This window comes from Siniperca chuatsi, linkage group LG17, assembly GCF_020085105.1.
Source record: "Siniperca chuatsi isolate FFG_IHB_CAS linkage group LG17, ASM2008510v1, whole genome shotgun sequence".
NCBI lineage: Eukaryota > Metazoa > Chordata > Actinopteri > Centrarchiformes > Sinipercidae > Siniperca > Siniperca chuatsi.
The window spans coordinates 6,926,061-6,945,470 of record NC_058058.1 but is presented as its reverse complement, the minus strand read 5'-3'; the positions used below and the strand labels follow the sequence as shown (position 1 = coordinate 6,945,470).

General features: G+C 38.2%; 1 protein-coding gene across 1 annotated transcript; it reads left to right on the top strand.

The window, feature by feature from the left end:
- The first annotated feature begins 7,535 nt into the window (after window positions 1-7,535).
- Window positions 7,536-15,128, top strand: trhrb (thyrotropin-releasing hormone receptor b). Its single transcript, XM_044172423.1, has 2 exons — window positions 7,536-9,913; window positions 11,578-15,128. Exons 1-2 carry the CDS (start codon window positions 9,131-9,133, stop codon window positions 12,001-12,003), a joined length of 1,209 nt encoding a protein of 402 aa, XP_044028358.1. The 5' UTR covers window positions 7,536-9,130; the 3' UTR covers window positions 12,004-15,128.
- The last annotated feature ends 4,282 nt before the right edge of the window (window positions 15,129-19,410 follow it).

Here is a 19,410-nt window from a genome sequence, read left to right as displayed (position 1 = left end):
AAACTGTGTGTGTGTTGTTGTTCTTGCGCCAGATTGTCTGAACAGTTGCTGCATCATATTTCTGAGAGGTTTTTATTGGCTTGCAGTTTTGTAGAATTCAGACAAATCCTGTTTCAAAACCAGGACAGTGTGAAATTAAAGTGGGAGTACCAGCTTATAATGAGTTATGATGAGTGTAAAACATGTCCAATTTATTCCTTTAACATCAGCTTTGACATGTGAATAAGCTGTTATATAAATTATATAACAGCGTATACATTATAACTATAAAGAACTCTAAGTTGCCAGGTTATGAGACCAGATTTAATGCTGAAATGTGTAACTTTCCACATGTTTTTGACCTCAAACTACACTAAAGAAGACTAGGATCTACAGTGTCATGAGTGTTAATGCGTCTCATCTCACCTGATATTTGCTGGTATTCTAGCAGAGTGAAATGTCATCAATCAAGCAGATAACTTGAATGTACATTTTGTATTTTAGGGGTCAGCAAATAGATTCAACCAGATTTTTTAAACATTGTTCATTTGGGAGGTCAACACTGTACAAGCTCAGTGGAAACACAGGTCTATATGTCTTCAGTATGTTTTGTTTGTTCACAGTGGTGGAGGAAGTATTCAGATCCTTTACTGATCTTAAGTAAAAGTACTAATATCACACTGAAAATACTCCACTAAAGTCCTGCATTCAAAACCTTATGTATGTAAGTATTATCAGCAAAATGTACTTCAAGTATCAAAAGTAAAAGTACTATTTTACTATTCTATATGATGTTTCAGGATCAATATTACTGCTGCTTTAATGTGTATGTTGCATTTTACTGCTGTAGATGTTTTCAGCTTTGTGACGATGCATTTTCCAGCTAAACCAACAAGGGTTTTTAAATAGTTTATTTATCTTAAACAATAGGAGAATTTTCTTGACCCAGAGAGGAACACTTCCTCCTTCAGTTCATCAGAAAAATTTTAATTCAAAATCACCAAATATGGAGATACGTGGTTTTCACTGGACAGAAAGGGTATGAAAAATTGTCATCTGAAAAGGAACTAAAGCTGTCAGACAAATGTAGTAAAAAGTACAATATTTGCCTCTGAGATGTGGTGGAGTAGAAATATAAAGTAGCAGAAAATGGAAAAACTCAAGGAAAGTACAAGTACCTTGAATTTGTACTTAATTACAGTACTTGGGTAAATGTACTTAGTTTCATTCTGTCACTGTTTGTTTATTAATTTTAAATCATTTAAGAAGAAAATGATTCAGAAAACTGTTTTAGGACTTTATCTTTCCCATTAGTAAGCAGGGCTAACAGAGTTACAGCAGCTTCTATTAAAACTCATTTGGAGAAAAATAACTTATATGCAAATGTATGTTCTGAGTTGCACAACATGACCAGAGACACCACTGACTGGTTATCCACACATGATGAACCCCAGTGATGTTGCCGTGATGGTGACTGCCACCTGTTTGTGTTTGTGAGACACAAATCTGTTTTGGTCAAACTGACTGAATCTGTGAAATTAATACAATGGATTCACACAGCACTTCATTTAAATTTAAGTAAATTATATTATTTCTTTGTGTTATTAATCTTTATCAAGTTTATTACATTTCATTTCATATTTATTTAAATTTACATCAGCCTTGTATTTACATTGTTATCTACAGAATAAAAAATGTTAACATTTTGATGTAAAGTATGTCAGCTTTCGTCAGGGGGGCCAAATGTTTTTGTTGAAGGGCCAGATTTGGCCCTTGGGCTGCTATTTGCCTCACTGCTGTATATTATTATTTACTTTTACAGCTTCAGTCTGACAACTTGATTAACTTTATGGACCACTTGACTGTTTCAGCAAGGAAACATCCAAAAACTTACATTTATAACATTTATTATACTGGAACAACTGTAGAGTTGATGGCTTGTTGTAAAGTGGGAATCACCAAAGTCTCAAGCGACAATCTCACTACAATGTCCATTTAGTAGCTGTTCTGGAGCTTTCGATCATATCACTTTTGTTCAAATTTCCATGTTTTTTTTTTTTGGAGCTCTTTAAGAACTTCTTGTCCATGCTGTCTTAAAAGCTGAGGGTTCAAAGTTCATTCTTGACCTTGTAAACCAGTGGTGGAATGTAACTAAATAAATGTACTCAATTACTGTACTTAAGTACAATTTTGAGGTACTTGTACTTTACTTGAGTATTTCTGTTTTATTATACTTCTGCTCCACTACATCTCAGAGGGACATATTGTACTTTTTATTCCACTTAATTTATTTGACAACTTTAGTTACTAATTACTTTGCAGATTCAGATTAATAATATAAAATATGAATCAACTGATAAATTATGATGTGTAATTATAGATTAAGCTACCCAGCAGTATATAAAGTGGTTAAAATCAGTTCCACCTTTACCAGCTGCAACATTAAAGTGATGTCCATGTGATCACTAGTCATAATCCAATAATATAATATATACATTATTCTGAAATGTGCCATTCTGCATAATGAGTACTTGGTACTTTCAATATATTTTGATGCTAATACTTTTGTACTTTTACTTAAGTAGGATTTTGAATGCAGGAGTTTTTTTACACTGTAGTATTGCTACTTCTTCCACCACTGTTGAAAACAGCAGTTGAGGAAACAATCTCACATTTTGTGACAACTTGTAAACATTTGACTTCATAAACTTATAAATGACAACTTACAAATTCAATACAATGATATCCCTTACTGTAAAGTGTTACAGAAGTACAAAATATGTACAGACATACAGACACTTGAGGTTCACCACAGATATTTTAATCCAGTCACAACAGCAACCATTTGGCATCCCTCTAACAGGTCAAAGTATCAGACTCTGCACAATGGCAACTGAACAACTGTCCCGAACAAACTCAGCCTTCTGCTGTTGTCGTGAGCACAATCAGGCTTCCCTGATGTTTATGCACAACTGTCGGCGTGCATGCTGTGCACAGGAACAGTAAAAGCTCAGACTGTGAGGAAACAGGTGCTGGGTGGTGAATAAGACAGAGAGCTGTCAGGAGTGATGCGTTCTGTCAGTAGAGGTTATGGACTGGACCCCATAGTGTACTTACCATTAATTGAGGAGGTCAGGGTCGAAGCAGCGAGCAGTTTGTTTATGACCAACCTTGAGTCATGGGCCTGTATGTGTGTGTGTGTGTGAGGTTGACAGCCACATTGACTCGGACTGATTTCCTTTAAAATGACCTGCCACCATCTCAGTAAATCAGAACGGCCAAAGGTCATTTTACATTTTAAAATACCGTTATGCTTTTGGTGAGTTATTAAGCATAACAGTGTATGTCTGGAGAAATGCAAAAGCAATCTTTTTTTCCCAACAAAAGGTTATTTTTGGATTTATTACACAATATAGAGTATAGAGTATGTTTATGTGTTCAATTGCTGTGCACAGTGTGTAACAGCAGTGTAACTCAAAGGAATTGACACATTTTATGGTTTTTGGGAAGAGATACAGACTCACTGATATATATGTTATAGGCATACATGGTGCAAAACATCATCAGGCTCAGTCTATCCATATTCATGAGGTACCTGCAGAGGATATCATAATCTTTCCTCTGCTGCCATATTTTATGGCATTTTGTCAGACCTAAGTAGTATTTGTATTGAACGTTAGTGAACTGCAGCAGAAACATGGCACTGACGGTTTTTGTTATCGTCAAAGGTAATGGGCCCAGACGCTGTCAAGTCCTCCAGCTCTGAAGCCACACATGTTCCCCCTGCTGTCTTCAGGTTAAAACCAAGCAGAGCATAATCTGTTGCATTTCTGCAAATTTGTCTCCTCTGTTCTCTTTCTAAAAATATATCTGACAGAAACAGAATTATACACCATCGGTTCTCCTGCACTGACTGAACTGACAGAATTTTAAAGATTATTACTCATGAGGAGTACTAGGCAGCCTGTGAAAACAGCTGTATGTGTCCTGTGGCTCTGGATGAGCTTTGTCTACTCTGAGAAATTAACCCTGGTGATGTCACTGTGACATCACCAGGGTTATTTCAGCTTGGAGACCCCCCAGTTTTCTTTTACAGAAAGCCTGCGTTACAAACTTGGAGAGTGCAGTTTGAAAGACCAAGCAGAAAGGGTCTATTGAGAGTCACTATCGAGTTGCATTATGGGAATTGTGGGATTCAGTGTTTTTGGAGCTTGACTCATACAAGTGACAAACATCATGATATGGCGCCCTCTGCTGCAGGGATTCGGACCATTCTTTGTTTTTTTAGATCTGTCCTTCACAAGTCCTCCAGTATTATGGAAGTGCAACACTGATTCACTGAAATATCCTTCAAGTCCTTAATGTCTTATTTTGTTTTTTAAAAAGTGGCAAAATCTGCCAGTGCTGTAAAAATATTCCAACCTGTTTTTAATGCCAATGAACTTGTTTCAAGTATTTTCTAAAATTGAATAATAATTAATAATAATAATAATTCTAGTGTAGCAAACTGCCTTATTGTTTCTTCTTTCAAGCTACAGAAATTCCTTCATTTCAAGAGCATTTTTAAACAAGTTGATTTAAATTAAAAATAAAAATATCCTAACTGCAACAACAGATTTATCTTACTTGTTTTAATAAAGATGAGGTTTGCAAGACTCAATCATATATAATGTATAAAATAAAACACCATCAAATAAGCAATTTTGCATTATGAGTGCTTTCACTTTTGATATTTTAAGTACAAGTACATATACTTTTGAATCCAGAAGTTTTACTTGTAATGAAGTATTTTTATAGTGCGATATTAGTACTTTCAAATAAATAAAGGATCTGAACACTTCCACCACCTATAGCTTTACAGCAGAAATACAAATAGGACAAATAGGAGGAAGGAGTCGGGTCAGTTACATGTAGTGGGTAAATGTAGCCGACTACACCATCTGGATTCTACACATTTCAGTTTTTTCAGTCTGAAATCTGAAATTTATTTTAGTTTGTAGATAATTATACAAATAATTTGGCCTAAAAGAAAAGAAAAAAGGCAATAACTCTAAACAAAACTGCACAGTAGAACAAACAACTTTTCTTCAGAACAAAAAGGTGTAGCCTGAAGCTACTGTATTGGATGTCAAAAAGTAGGATAATACGAAATGTTACTCATTTCCTAAAAAAGAAATTAAACTTAGAAATTGTGCTATGCATATTCATTACAACTGTTCCACAAATTCACCCGTTAATACAAACTGAAAAACGGTGATTTTTCATAAATTATTTTTCAAATCAAATCTAATGTCACTCATCTCACTCAGTCGAGATAGTGTAGTCTTTATTTGTCTACACGTCTTTCCTGATGTTAATTTAAGAGCAAAGACAGCACCTCTAACATCACACAACATGTTTGTGGAGCTGCTCTCTTAATGTTGAAGTCATTTCTTGTCACCTCTATACTGCTCTCTGTCAAAATAAGGCAAAAATGTCTCTTTGGATTCAAGTTTGTTGAATGAAAGTCAAAAATATAAATTTATGATTCAGTGACTGAGTTAATAGAAATGTCTTGTATAAATTCTAATTTTCAGGTTCCTCTCAGTCTCAGTTTCGGTACTGGTCAGGTGTGTCCTTTGGGTGGCAGTAAAACTCTTTCGCTCATTTTCTTCAAGTGATTTTGCTTTTTCTTTCCGCCACTGCTGCTATGATTTCAATAATGTAATCAAGCAAAAGTGTTTAAACAGGAACTGTGTATGTAAAACAACAATAATGAGTCTCTGACAATTACCATTGATTTCAGCATGAATATATAAACAAGATAACTGATTTGCAGAGAGCCTGTTTGAGCTGTGTTGAGGACACAACAGAAGCTTTTCACTCTGTATATTTGTAACCAAGTGATAAAAGGCTGACCGGTGGCTAAAGTCTTATTTTGTGCCATTTTACCATCCACCAGTTGGCACAAAAATGGCTTCTGAAATCCACATTGTTAACCTTTCCAAGTACAGTTGACCTCCATCTTCCTTAAAAACTTAAAATCCTTTAAATGGCCTGCTGCATTAAACAGATCAGCCTAATAATCACAGCAGATTTGTATCTACTAATGTCGAAAAAGCAGATGAACAAAAATGGATACAAGAAATTGAACTAAAACTGGCTCTTTCATCATAGCTGGGAGATAATGGGAATGGGGGGGGGGGGTTATTATGTAATTCCCTGTCGTCCCCGTCCACCTGTTGCTCGGGATGGACGGCTGGCAGCTTCTGAGCTCACGGCACAATCGTGTGAATAAAGCGTGTGTTGGCGTGATCATCGGCATTCTCAGCTCAGTTTCCTGGAGAATGTGCACAGTTGGTGAGGAGGAGAGTTTCCCACCTCCACAGTGTTGTGCAGAGAACAGGCAACTGCAGATTCCCATGTTGTTGGACAGCATGGCAGTTAAAACAGGTCACTGCAGATCTGTCTTTTTGTGCTTTTCATGTTGGCTTTACAATAAAGTATTGCTTTATTTTTCAGCTTCAAGAGCTCACAGCTTCCTTTTCAGTGAAACACAACATGAAATAAGTTGATTAAATGTACAGAGTAGCAGGCAGTGCTGACATATCGCGGCATTAGTGAGGTGCTAAAACTCTAATTAGTACTTTAATTAACCAAAAACATCAGTAAAGTGTGAAGTACAGGCTCACATTTTGGCAGTTGGTACTTATGTTGCTTTAAGTGCATTATGTCAGGAAGATTTTAGTGTTAACAAAGTGTGTTGTTTTAGTGAGTGCATACACTGTTAGTGTAACAACGCTGGTTATTACAGTGAAATAAAGCCGCTGAAAGTAAAATGTAAAGACGTGTGTCAGATTTGATGGTGAAAAATGGTCAGAAGGTGTAACAACATATATATTATATTATTATATATTCATAAGACTGAAAGTGTGAAACAATAAAATGCTAAACAAATTAACACTTCACATAAATCTCCACTGTTCTCGAATCTTTTTTCCTTGATTACCCTCTTTGTATCTTAACCAGGGCTGTATCTGCCACGGAGGACACTGAGGTCATACCCTCAGGAAATTTCTGGGACTATGAGACTTTGGACTTGTATGTTGACTTGGTTGGTTGGTATTTTATAGGTATTTTATAGGCTGATTCCAGTATTTCTTTTAGGCTCCACATGTTTAAATTTGACTACTTAAGGCTTGGATAATAATGATTCAATATTTCTCCAGCAGAACGTAGTATTTTCTTCATGTAGGGAATGAAATGTTAAGGAAACTATAAACATTTAATTTTAAGGGTCTGGTCAAACTTTTCTGTGGGGTAAGGGGTGCGTTGGGCTGAACTTCCACTCATGACCTCAGTATTTCTGAAATATTGGCTATGACACTTCTTTTTGCAAATACAGTCCTGCAAAAGTGCCTGTACAGGCTTCTCCACCATCTTCCAAACAAGCATCCACTTTTAAGTTAGATTCCAAATGAGAAACTGCCTGTAGCTTCACCTAAAGGCATGCAAATATTAATCAGCTCCATCTTACAGAGACTGCAGTTCCCTTTATTAAAGCAGCAGCCTGTTGAGTTGAGCTGGTCACCCGAGGTGAGGCTGCCCTGTAAAAACACACAAATCTTACAAACTGAATTCTGATTTTAAGGTTAAAAAATGCTTTAAAGATGCAGATCAACAGTCCTAAGACTACATCCATGAACAGTGACAGAATAAGAGGCACCATCAAGCACGCATGCATGTTTAAGCAATCTTTATAGGCAGCGCCAACACTGAATTCTGCAGCCTTCTGTAAGTAATGCAATAACCATATCAGAATAACAGAAAGACGCAAATATGTTGTTACATTTTGGAATTTGAGCAGCTTTGTTGATGGGGGAGGTCTGGTGTCGGAAATGTAATGATGGGCTAATCCCCTCGCCTGCGTAATGAGAGCTGGTGCCAAAAGCAAGGCTCAAAACCAAACCGCCATCTGTCTGACGGACACAGATTGTTCTGACGAGAACACAGCTACGCGACGCGTTTTACGCACAACACGACCGCGGAATTACACCAGAGTCCGAGCAGCTCTTTGTCACATTATGATGGTCTAATATGCAGCACACGGCTGGGTACATTTGTGAGATCGATATACACTTTTACAGACTCGCAGAGTTGATTGATCTCTCGCTTTTATCGCGCGTAAAACCTGTTTGGTGCGTCAGGAAGCAACAAACCGGCTGCAAAGTCTAGTTTTTTCTCCGATATTTGCAGCAGCGCAGAGATTTTCTCACTATGATCTATCTTCAGATAGTCTGAAATGACAATATGTGTAGTATTGATTACACCATATAACCTAGTCTTACTGTAAATTACAACATTGGTGTGAATCTACAGAGGCAGGTTCCTATATGTACCAAGAGGGGGCACTACAGACATTTGCTAACTCATTCACAGCATTTAACAGCCACAATACCCAGAGCTGTCAACATTTTTCAGTCGGAATTATGTTGTTATGAAACTCTTTGAAAATGTGTCTCTGATTTTAAATCTTACTCTCATCAGTGGCCCTGATTAGGCCATTTCACACCGATCCAGCGGCATAAACCGATTTCTACCGGCACACGGTGATGGCAGTAAGAATCACATCTATGCCGGTATCGGCTTTTGCACGATGTAACTGTATTTATGGTGAATAATAAATATGCCATACATGCCTGGTAAATGATCCGCGACGTGGAGCATTGTATAATGTGTGATTGCGTTCAGCTAATAAATGAAACATGGCAAAAACAAGCAGTGTTTCAGCCAAAGTATTGTTTGGTTGGTCCGCTCTAAATTTCTGTTACTTTACTCTCATTTCAAAAGCATATCGCAAATATCACAACAACAGGACAAGGGCAGAAACTTATACATTCCTTTGTTTATAAAGAAAGAAAGAAATATCCATTTACGGCAGTGCTTGGGAAACTATCTCATTGGCATCACATTTGCATATGCATCAGGGGGCGGTACTGGTGTGACAGGCTTAGCACTGTTAAGCGGCACCTGCAGGTAGGAAACGGGATGCGCCGGTGAAACAGAGCGGCGTACCACTCTAGGATCGGCATATACCGCTGAACCGCCAGTGGCATACCATCAGCCACTTTTCGCTCTCGGTGTCACTCGATATTTGAGTTAAAACAACAAGATGGAAACCTTCACAACAGCTCCGGAGCTGAACCACACTCTGGGGAACTGGACGGAATACAGTATCCAGTACAAAGTCATCAGTAGTTCGCTGCTTTTCCTGATTTGTGTTTTAGGAATCGTTGGCAATGTTATGGTCATCCTGGTGGTACTCACCACCAAACACATGAGGACTCCAACCAACTGCTACCTGGTGAGTTTGGCTGTGGCTGATCTGATGGTGCTGACAGCGGCTGGTTTACCTTCCATCACGGACAGTATCTTTGGATCTTGGGTGTTTGGCCACTATGGGTGCCTCTGCATCACCTACTTTCAGTATCTCGGGATCAACGCCTCCTCTTGCTCCATAACAGCGTTCACTATAGAGAGATACATCGCCATCTGCCATCCGATTAAAGCTCAGTTTCTGTGCACCCTGTCCAGAGCAAAAAAGATCATTTTGGTCGTTTGGGCTTTTACTTCTCTTTACTGTGTGATGTGGTTCTACCTGTCAGACATCCAGGAGCTGGTGTACGACAACATCACCATCATCACGTGCGGCTACAGAGTCTCCAGGAAGTTTTATTTACCCATTTACTTTTTTGATTTCGGCGTCTTCTTCGTGTTGCCGCTGCTGCTCTCTGCGGTTTTGTACGGACTCATCGCCAGGATCCTCTTCCTCAACCCGCTGCCCTCCGACGCCAAAGACAAGAAGAAGAACGGGCAGAACAACCACACCACCGATAAGCGAACCAGCTGCAAAAACTCCCGTCACTCCAGCTCCACCGCGACCTCCCGCAGACAGGTGGGTGGCGTGTGAGCCTGGAGAGGATGGCAGCCAGGCTGGCAACAGATGTCCGTAGCCTTGTCCTTAAACTGCAGTCATTTAGTCCCACCTTGTGCGTGAAAATGGTGCTTATCGCAAAACAAGGGAATTAAATCAATCTCGTTTGCAATTTACAAATTCAGTTAAATTAACGGTGCTGAGACGTATCTACATTTACTCAAATACTGTGCTTAAGTACAAATACGTTGTACTTTTTTTCTTCACTACATTTGTTTAGCTCAGTTACTTCACAAGTTAAGATTTTACATACAAAACATATGATGAGATTAAAAAAATATGAAGCATTATTATAAAAAAAACAGTTTATAAAATACTCCAAACTGGCTCCACTTCATCCGACTACAATAGTAAAATGCCGCTCACAATGAATACACCACTAAAGTAATACAATAATAATATTAATATATAAAAGTAAAACACTCACAGGAGCTCAAGAAATAATTTCATTGAAGGACTTTTAATTGTAATGGAGTATTTTTTCAATGTGGTATTGCTAAATCAACTTGAGTAAATAATCTGAATATTGCTTCCATCCCATAAAAGAATGAAACAAAATGAACTTACAAACTAACTAAATAAATAGATAAATAGTTTTCAATTAAACAAAAATGGCACTAAATTGAAGAAAATAACTGACAAGGAAAGAGTTTACTGGCATTCTCTCTGTGCTTGAGGCATTTTCCCCACTTAAAACATAAAACAGTTAATACAGTATCGATTGGCTTTAGTATATCAGTTGCATGGCACTTCGTTACATTTCTATTACATAATCACAAAATCCACTGGTAAAGTCCCTCTTAGTACTCAGCTTCCAGGAAAAACATCATTAGAGAGGCGACTAATTTGTTGAAAAAACACAACAGGCTTTAAGCCATGATTCACCCAGATCACATTAAAAACAAATTAATAAATAATCAAACAAATAAATAAATTATTGCTGCAACTAATAATTATTTTCATTATAGATTATGATTATTTTCTCGATTAACTGTTTGGTCTATAAGATGTCAAAATCCAAGTTTACATATTTAAATGTCTTGTTTTGTTCCACCAACAGTCCAAAACGCAAAGGTGTCCAGTTTAATATCATAGAATACTATTAGAAAACAGCAAATATTCAGATTTTAGAAGCTGCAACCAGCAACTCTTTGGTATTTCTGCTCTAAAATATGACTTGACAACTAACTTAACGATTATTCGCTAAGCAAAATGGGTGCGGATTAACTTTCTCCTGATCGACTAAATTGTTTCAGCTTTAAAATAAATGAATAAAATAAAAAAAACTATTTGACCTCGAGCGGTGTCTAGCCAAGCAGTTGGTTTTGTTTTCATGTACTAAACGTGTTTTTTGTAGTTTGGGTGAACTGGTCCTTTAAAAATTGATTACATATGGCCAGAACTCCTTCACTGTCGACTAAAAATATAAATAGCTCTTCTTTCTAGGTGTCTATGAACTCAAAATCATAAACAGAAAGAACTGAAAATGTTAGATGTGTGGCTCCATATCTGTTATTTTCATTTACTTGTTAACAGCTCAGCTGTATTGATTTGGCCACTATAGGCTCCTCTGGCAGCTTTATTGCAGCAGCAGCTCTCATATTTCTCCTGGTTGCCCACTACAGGTGACCAAGATGCTGGCTGTGGTGGTGATCCTCTTTGCCATACTCTGGATGCCGTACCGCACTCTGGTGGTGGTCAACTCCTTCCTGGACCCGGCCTACCTGGACAACTGGTTCGTGCTTTTCTGCCGGATCTGCATCTACCTCAACAGTGCCATCAACCCCGTCATCTACAATGCCATGTCTCAGAAGTTTCGCGCCGCTTTCCGCAAGATCTGCCGCTGTGGGAGGAAAGGCTCTGATAAACCCGCCACCTACAGCGTGGCCCTCACGTACAGCACAGTCAAGGATACGTCGATGGTGGAGAGCACCGATCACTTCACAACAGAGCTGGAGGAGCTCACTGTCACAGACGAACTGCTGACTGATCAGAAAATGATGTTCCCAGACCCCTGTGTGTACGGGAAGGTGAATTTCAGTGACGCCTGAGGTTCGTTTGAGGCCAGAAAGATGATTCTGAGAGTCAATGGAGGATTAAAGAGTTTGAAAATGTTGCTTAATGGAGTCTGTTAAGTGAGAATATTGTTTCCTGAGTGCCTGCTGACCTTTTCAAAGCCAGGCTGCTGTAGCTAGAGATGTAAACAGATTACAGCCACTGATGTGTAATGACAGTCTTTGAGGCACAAAGCCAAACATGCTCTTTGTTGAGAATGATCCCGGACATTGTAAAGCAACAAACATCGACAGATAAGCCCTCTTTTATCGAATAGCTGTTATCTTATCTTGGCCCTACCCACGTACTATACTGTGTATGAGTCAATAAAACAAAAAACCTATTCCCACTTCACATATATGGTGTTTTGCCACAATCGAGACCAGCACAGACTCATTTCTGATCTTTAAAGCTGCACAGGGCAGGATGGCACGCTGACAGCTCCAAATGGCAGCGAGATGTCTGACACAATGTGAACTCCAATACCCAGAAATCCTGCAACATGAGAGTCAGTAAATAGCCTTCGACACATTCATATTTACCAACACAGCCGGTCATTGACGCTTTAATACCAAAGGATACCAAAGAGATCGCAGAAGCAAAAAGAATAATGCCAACAAGTCCGGCTTGGAAGTGTGGAATTCAATCTTTATGTTTTGATTCACCATTTTTCCAAGAGTAAATTGACTGTGCTGTACATACTAAAATTCAGGATGGGTCAGTTTCCTCAGCTTCAGACAGACTTTGAGATTTAAGCTGAGAAAAAAGCGATATTTTTAAAAACCAACAAACCCTCACCCTGTGCAGCTTTAATAACTGCATGCCATCCTGCCCTCCTGATGTTTTCTGGGCAGGTGGTCCATTAAAGGGTGAGTCACACCTGAACCTTCGCGGACAAAACAGACCCTATTTTTACTGTGAAGGACATGTATACGGCCTCGAGCTTAATGTAAAAAACCTAGACAGACTGTGCTGAATGTGGTCTGGAGGCCCGAGTCTTTATAAGGTCTCTTGATTGGTATGTTGAGTGTTCACTGAAAGAGAACATAAAGTACTTTGTATTTGAATTAAAAAAAAAGTGCCATAATGAAGTTTATTATGTGTTGTTATAGCTCCCACAGTACCATCCTGTTTCTAATAAGGCATAATTTATAAGGTGACACTAATGGCTTTATTTATAGGCAGGAAATTATTTATAATGCTTTATAGATTAGTAAAAAGCCATTTGTCAGAACAACATTTGGGTTCCCAGGTATCCCTTTGGCTGCTGTGCGTTCAGCATAACTTGATTTGTCTACTTGTGTTGCTCTTTAAAGGAATATTCTTTACGATTTTCAAGAAATCAAACCTGTCTTTTCAATGCTGCTTATGCTCGGCATTTTTTCAGCAATAGCCATTGAATATATCTGCATTCAGTAATTACCTTTCTATATAGTAGTTTTCATGTTAGTGGCTGAGTCCGCCATTCCCACATAGGATTCAAATTACGCACGAGGGCTTCACAGGAAACGACTTCACAGGAAATGTATGTAATCTTCAATTACTGTTTGTTATTTTATCGCATTGATATCAGCTTGGAAAAACAACTAGAGCTTTGTAGGTGGGATTAAGAATGGGGGGCGTAATTTTCATGTGCCAATGTCAGAATCTATTCAAAATAAAAATGGCATTGTAGGTGTGGATGAGATGGATGCAGCAAGTCAACTTACACATATAATAACTCTTAAATTGACAAATTTCTTTGATAAACAAGACAAGCATTAAGTGAACTGTACCTAGCAAGCGCTACTATGAACATTTCCATTGGGAAAAGGGCTGGAGAGAATTTATACCAAAATCCTTCTATTAACAACTTAAATATTTACAACTTGTTAGGCTATTGTAGAGAAAGAACCTTTAAAGAGCATCTTAACACCAGGCTGAAAAGCAGTGTTTCACTGCCCTCTCTGGCCTAAAGTTGCACCTGCAAAAACACCCACCAGTGATGTCACAGAGTACTGACACAGCCTTGAGTACACTTCTACATCACTGCAGCAAGGTCAGCACAAACTTTCACTGCTAAGTTGCTTCTTAAAACTTTATAAATAAATTAATGAAAGTATTAATACATTTATTAATAATGGCTTATTTCATAAAGTAAGAAAGTCACAACCCTTTATTGATGACTTTCTCAGCCTTTTAAGAGTCAAGTTAATTATATATCAGTTATATATGCTAATAAACTGTTAACACATATTTTAATACAACTTTCGTAACAACTTATAAGCCCTTTATAAAATATGCCTTATTAGACAACGGTACCTCCCTCACTTATACATTTCAAAAACGTTTTCAAAAAATTTTTGTTTGAGCAGCAGTGGTTGTAAACCTCAATGTTTTACAGTGTGAAAGACTGTATATAGTGCTTACAGAGATTTGGTGTAACATAAAGAATATGTTGATATATTTCAGCTGCAGCACTAGTGAAGTGAACGTTTTGGTCCGTGTTTCGTATCATGTGAACTGTGGATTTAACAAACCATCGCTTTGCTCGTCTCACTTTTTAGTTGTAAAAGCCGTCAGTGAGCCGGTGAACATGGCTGGATTGGCATGTGATGTTTAGATATGCTGATGTTGTGTGGCATTTTCTTCCAGATCAGTGACTGTTTGATTTTCTGAGCACACAGGGGAATATAATTGGGCAGCAGCAGCAGAAGACACGGCAGAGGAAGATGAAGCTTTCACTCTCAAACAGAGTTTCATTCACCACTGTGTGTGGAAAATGTCAAATAACAGCTGCAGTTTTTGTTTAATGATTGTAACAATACTGTACATACCTTGAGTATAGATTCATGCACTTGTATGTTCCCTGTGTATTTAAAGTGATTGTTATTTATGGTAACTCTTGTATTTGTATGGGGGGGAAGAGAAGTTATCTGTATATTTTTATGTCACTCTTGTTTTCATTATTGCCTGTTAAAGAATTATAAATATTATTTTGTGATGTACAATTTGGAAGCTGCTGCCTTAGTCTTGCTTTTTACAGTAATGTGATCCTGTGAGTATGTTTGATGGTTATCAAGAAATTAATAATTTGTACATTTTATCTTTATGTCCCAAATAAAGTTGTTTCTGGAGTAGATGATTTGAGACTCTTTTTTCTCTCTTTGGATGCTCGTGTCATCAGTTTCTACAGTTCTATTAACTGTTCTTCCTGTTCATAACATCTCCTCACTAACCACCCACACCACAGCAGAATTGGGCTTTAGTCAAAGGACAGGAGGGAGAAGATTCAAAACGCCAAATCCAAAGTTCCTGAAATGAAATGTTTTTCTTGGAGGGTCAGTGGATCAAACAAGAGTCCAAGCAGCCAACAAGAGCCATCCTGCTCATTATGTCTAACTGGAGGGTTAAACTGACTGAATGACTGCCTTGATTAGACCCTCATCACCTCACTAGCCAGTTTCTCTGGAAGGCCTGAAGAGAAGGAGATAAGAGAAAGAGACAGGTAAAGGCTCGCCTTGCTCCACACAGTGAGGAGTGTTTTTTATATAATTTATATAAACCCAAAAAATCATAATGCATAACGTGAGACTATGTAAAAAAAGAAATGACATAGCCTTTCTCTTTCAAATGAAAAGTTTAATTCATAAGCAATAAAACACACCCTTGCTCAATTCAACCCAGCTACAGCCTTACTCGGTCTGGTATGACCAGTAGTTTATGGTGGATAATGTTAACTTGTTAGCTAACTTTCTGTAAATATTTTTGTTTAACCAACATTACTGAGTGAGTTTGTTGACTTTGTGACTGCTTTCTACTTCTACTGTTACATTTTAACATTTACTATCCCATAATCGTTACTTGTGGCCTCAGTGACCGATGTGCAAAAATTACAGTCTCGCTTTAAAGCTGCACTAATCAATATTTTTATGTTAACAGTTCAAATGACTGCAGCTTTACTGTTTGGCTTCACTCTCACGGCTCTCATCAGCCTTGTTTCTAGCCGCAGCAGGCAGCTGTTTTTCAGAGAAAAAAGCACTGATAAACCCAGTGCACACTACCTGCCCAGAACTAAACGGCAGACAGACAAAGTTAGCTACTAGCTGGCAAACATAGTGGAGTATTAACAACAGTGTTTTTCCAGAAAAAAAGTGTTGTTACTGTACTTACTGGTAACGCTGGCTAATCTACAGAACACCCTCAACAAGTTTCATATGAATTATTTTTTCAGTAGAAAGCAGTTCAAGGCTAGATATCAGTAGTGGTACTGTAGGTGGAAATATGTCTTGAAATTTGGGAGAATTAACCCTTTAAGGAAGCAGAGCTGCAGGACACAAATAAGCTTGTGTACGCAGACATCTGCTGCACTTTGAAAACTTGAAGTGGATCCAGTAAGATGGGTGTTTGGATTGACCTGCAGGAAAAATGTTTTTTTCTGTAACTCAGCTAACTAAAAGCCCTCACAGCTCAGCTATTGTGTGTCTGCAAAATCAATCAATGCCAATGTGTTTTCCAAGCACTTGTAACACCACCTGTAATGATCTGACATGTTTTGTGGGACTGTGACATTGATCTTGATCCTGAGTGGGTTGGAAGAAAAGACAGATGACAATGTATTTTACGCACAAACATGTAAAAAAAACAAAAAACAAAAAAAACAATACTCAATTAATCATCTTCAACTAATGTTTACATCTTAAATGAGACAAAAACACATCATATTACGTATAACCCAACCCAGATGAGGCCCTAATGTGGCTGAAGAAGTGAAAAATTTGATCTCAAGGTGGCGCTAGATGAGTCAGAGGATCACTAGTCATTAGAATTTATCCTCTAGAGACCATAACTGTGTGTCCAAAATTTCATGACAATCCAACCAATACTTGTCGAGCTACATCAGTCCAGACCAAAGTGGTGAACTGACTGACTGACCAACATTGCCATTCCAACCAGCCCACTAATTAACACGTTACATCTCATTTGTTTAATCCATACAAAAACTGAAGTGTAAAATCAACTGTTTGACATTTTACAAGGGGGGTTATGTGCTGGAATATTTCTTGGCCGAGATGACTTCCTGACGTCTCTGCTGGTTGCCTGGCAACTTCACAGTGATAACAAGACTCCAGGAAGTCACCTTGGCAAGAAAGCAAATAACCTTATTTCCCAAAAATGTTGAACCATTCTTTTTGCAATAACAAAAAAAAAACTAACCAAAATGGCTACATTTTGGTTTCACAACATCACTATCATTTTGTGCATTCTGCATTCTCCATTGTATCACTTTTTGGGTTTCCTTTAGGTTAACGAACCCCAATTTAGCCTAAACTTAACCTTAATAATTGGTACTCAAACCATTTTGGTTAAGAGAACTACTTAAAGAAACTCAAACTTCATCAATACAAAAAAACATCATAAAAGATATCACTGTGCCACCAACACTGTTTGATTGACAGGTGATTTCTGGCAATTGCAGAGCAGAAACACCACAGCAATTATCCATTAGCAACAACGACAAAATAAAAAAAAACAAAAAACCTCTTGATTACCACTTAAAATTATGTACTTGTACGACAGGCTATAATTAGCAGACTGTCTGTGAGATGCAGGTCTTGCATTAGATGAATCATATTACTGCCCCTCTGGAAGTTAAATAACAGTGCATCCTCGCTATAATATTAAATAGTCTGAATTTAGCTTAATCAAGTGTCAAAAGAGACAAGGTGCAAAGGAGGAACTGATGAAGTGAGAGTAAAGCTGAGAAAGATACCGAGAGAGAAATATAGTAAAAAAGAAAATGAGGGAGGATGAGCAGAAAGAGGAATATTATTCAGGTAGATGCAGAGAGGTAGAGATAAGAAACGTTCTGGATCATTAACTCTGAAATAAATGTGTTTCAGCACAATAAAAAGAGGTTGTTCTGTGATAATGGGACTGTAATGTTCGTTATGACACCACGGACAGAGACAGCAACAAAGACAAGGGGTGGTGTAATTGCAGCTCTCCTGCAACAAGAGAGCAGGCTCAGCTTTTATGAATAATTACATGTGGAAGAAAACCACTGTGGCTGTTCAAAGAGAAGTCACTTTTCCTTCAACTTTTGTGATGAAAAACTACAGTTTTTCATATACAGCTACAGTAATGAAAGCAAGTGCTGTAAAGCCCTCAGCTAAGAGTTTATGTGGCTGTATATTTGAAGGATAAGGCTGGCAATATTCAGTAATTTCATTATTGTCAACAAATCCCATGAAAAGACCAAAACCAATAATGAAATGATCCTACTACCAAGTATTGTCTGTGTGTCCAAAGTTTTATATATACTGTGCTGTTATACTGATATATAAAACTATACACCACTGTGTAATTAATCCACAGATGGAAATAGTCCCAAGAAAACCTGGGGGCCTATTTACTTTGTTAAAAACTCAGCTTTTTTAGGAAATTACTTGGCCTTCTTAAAAAATGAAATGACATATTCTTGTCAAAATGTTTTGAGAGACTAACGCCTGGTTTTGGTGATGGTTTTGGTGTTTTAATGAGACTTGTTGACAATAAGAAAAATATAGAATATCACCAGCCGTATCCTGTAAAGCTGCTCTAATCAATATTTTTATATTAACAATGGATCAAATGAGTATGTGTAATGTGGTAGGGGTCGCTAGTAATGATGAACCCACAGAGAATTATCACCCAACTCTGCACTTCCCCTCAGCTCTGCAGAGCTTTTTAGCATCTTTTAGCTCATTGTTTGCTTTTCCACCCTGCAACTTCTGTTTTGGTTCACTCTCACCGCTCTCATCAGCCTTGTTTCCAGGAGCAGCAGGCAGCTGTTTTCAGCAAAAACAAAAACCCTCTAAAAACCTACCTGCCCTTTACCAAATGACAGACAAACAAAGTTAGCATCTAGCTGGTGAACATAGTGGAGCATTTAGCAGCTAAAGAGGCAGATATTTCCCTCAGGAGTTGTTGGCAGAGCTAAAAGGAGAGTGAATACTGAACTTACATTCGCTGGGTGACTAGAAACATGACCCCAAATGAATGCTAATGTTGCTCCATATCTGTGTAAGACAGCAACTGTTAGTTGAAAAGATAGCTATATCAACTTAATAAGGTGATAATATGTCCATGTTGTGTTTACAGCTCGTTGATGCATGTTTAAAGGGGCAATATGTAATGTATTAGCTAGTTAGCTCAGTTAGCCGTGCAGCTGACTTAGCAGTCCTATTAGCCGGGCGAGCGGGCAATGGAACCGATCAGCAGCCTCCCAGTGAACACGGCCAGACCAGGACCGAACATAGCCTCAGAGACTGATGGAGGCCAGTTTGACGACAGGGAATATGGTACCGAGGTGATTTACAGCAGCTCTGACCAGGACTCTGACTCCGGGGCCCGACGGAGACACAGCGACTTCAGGCGGGGAC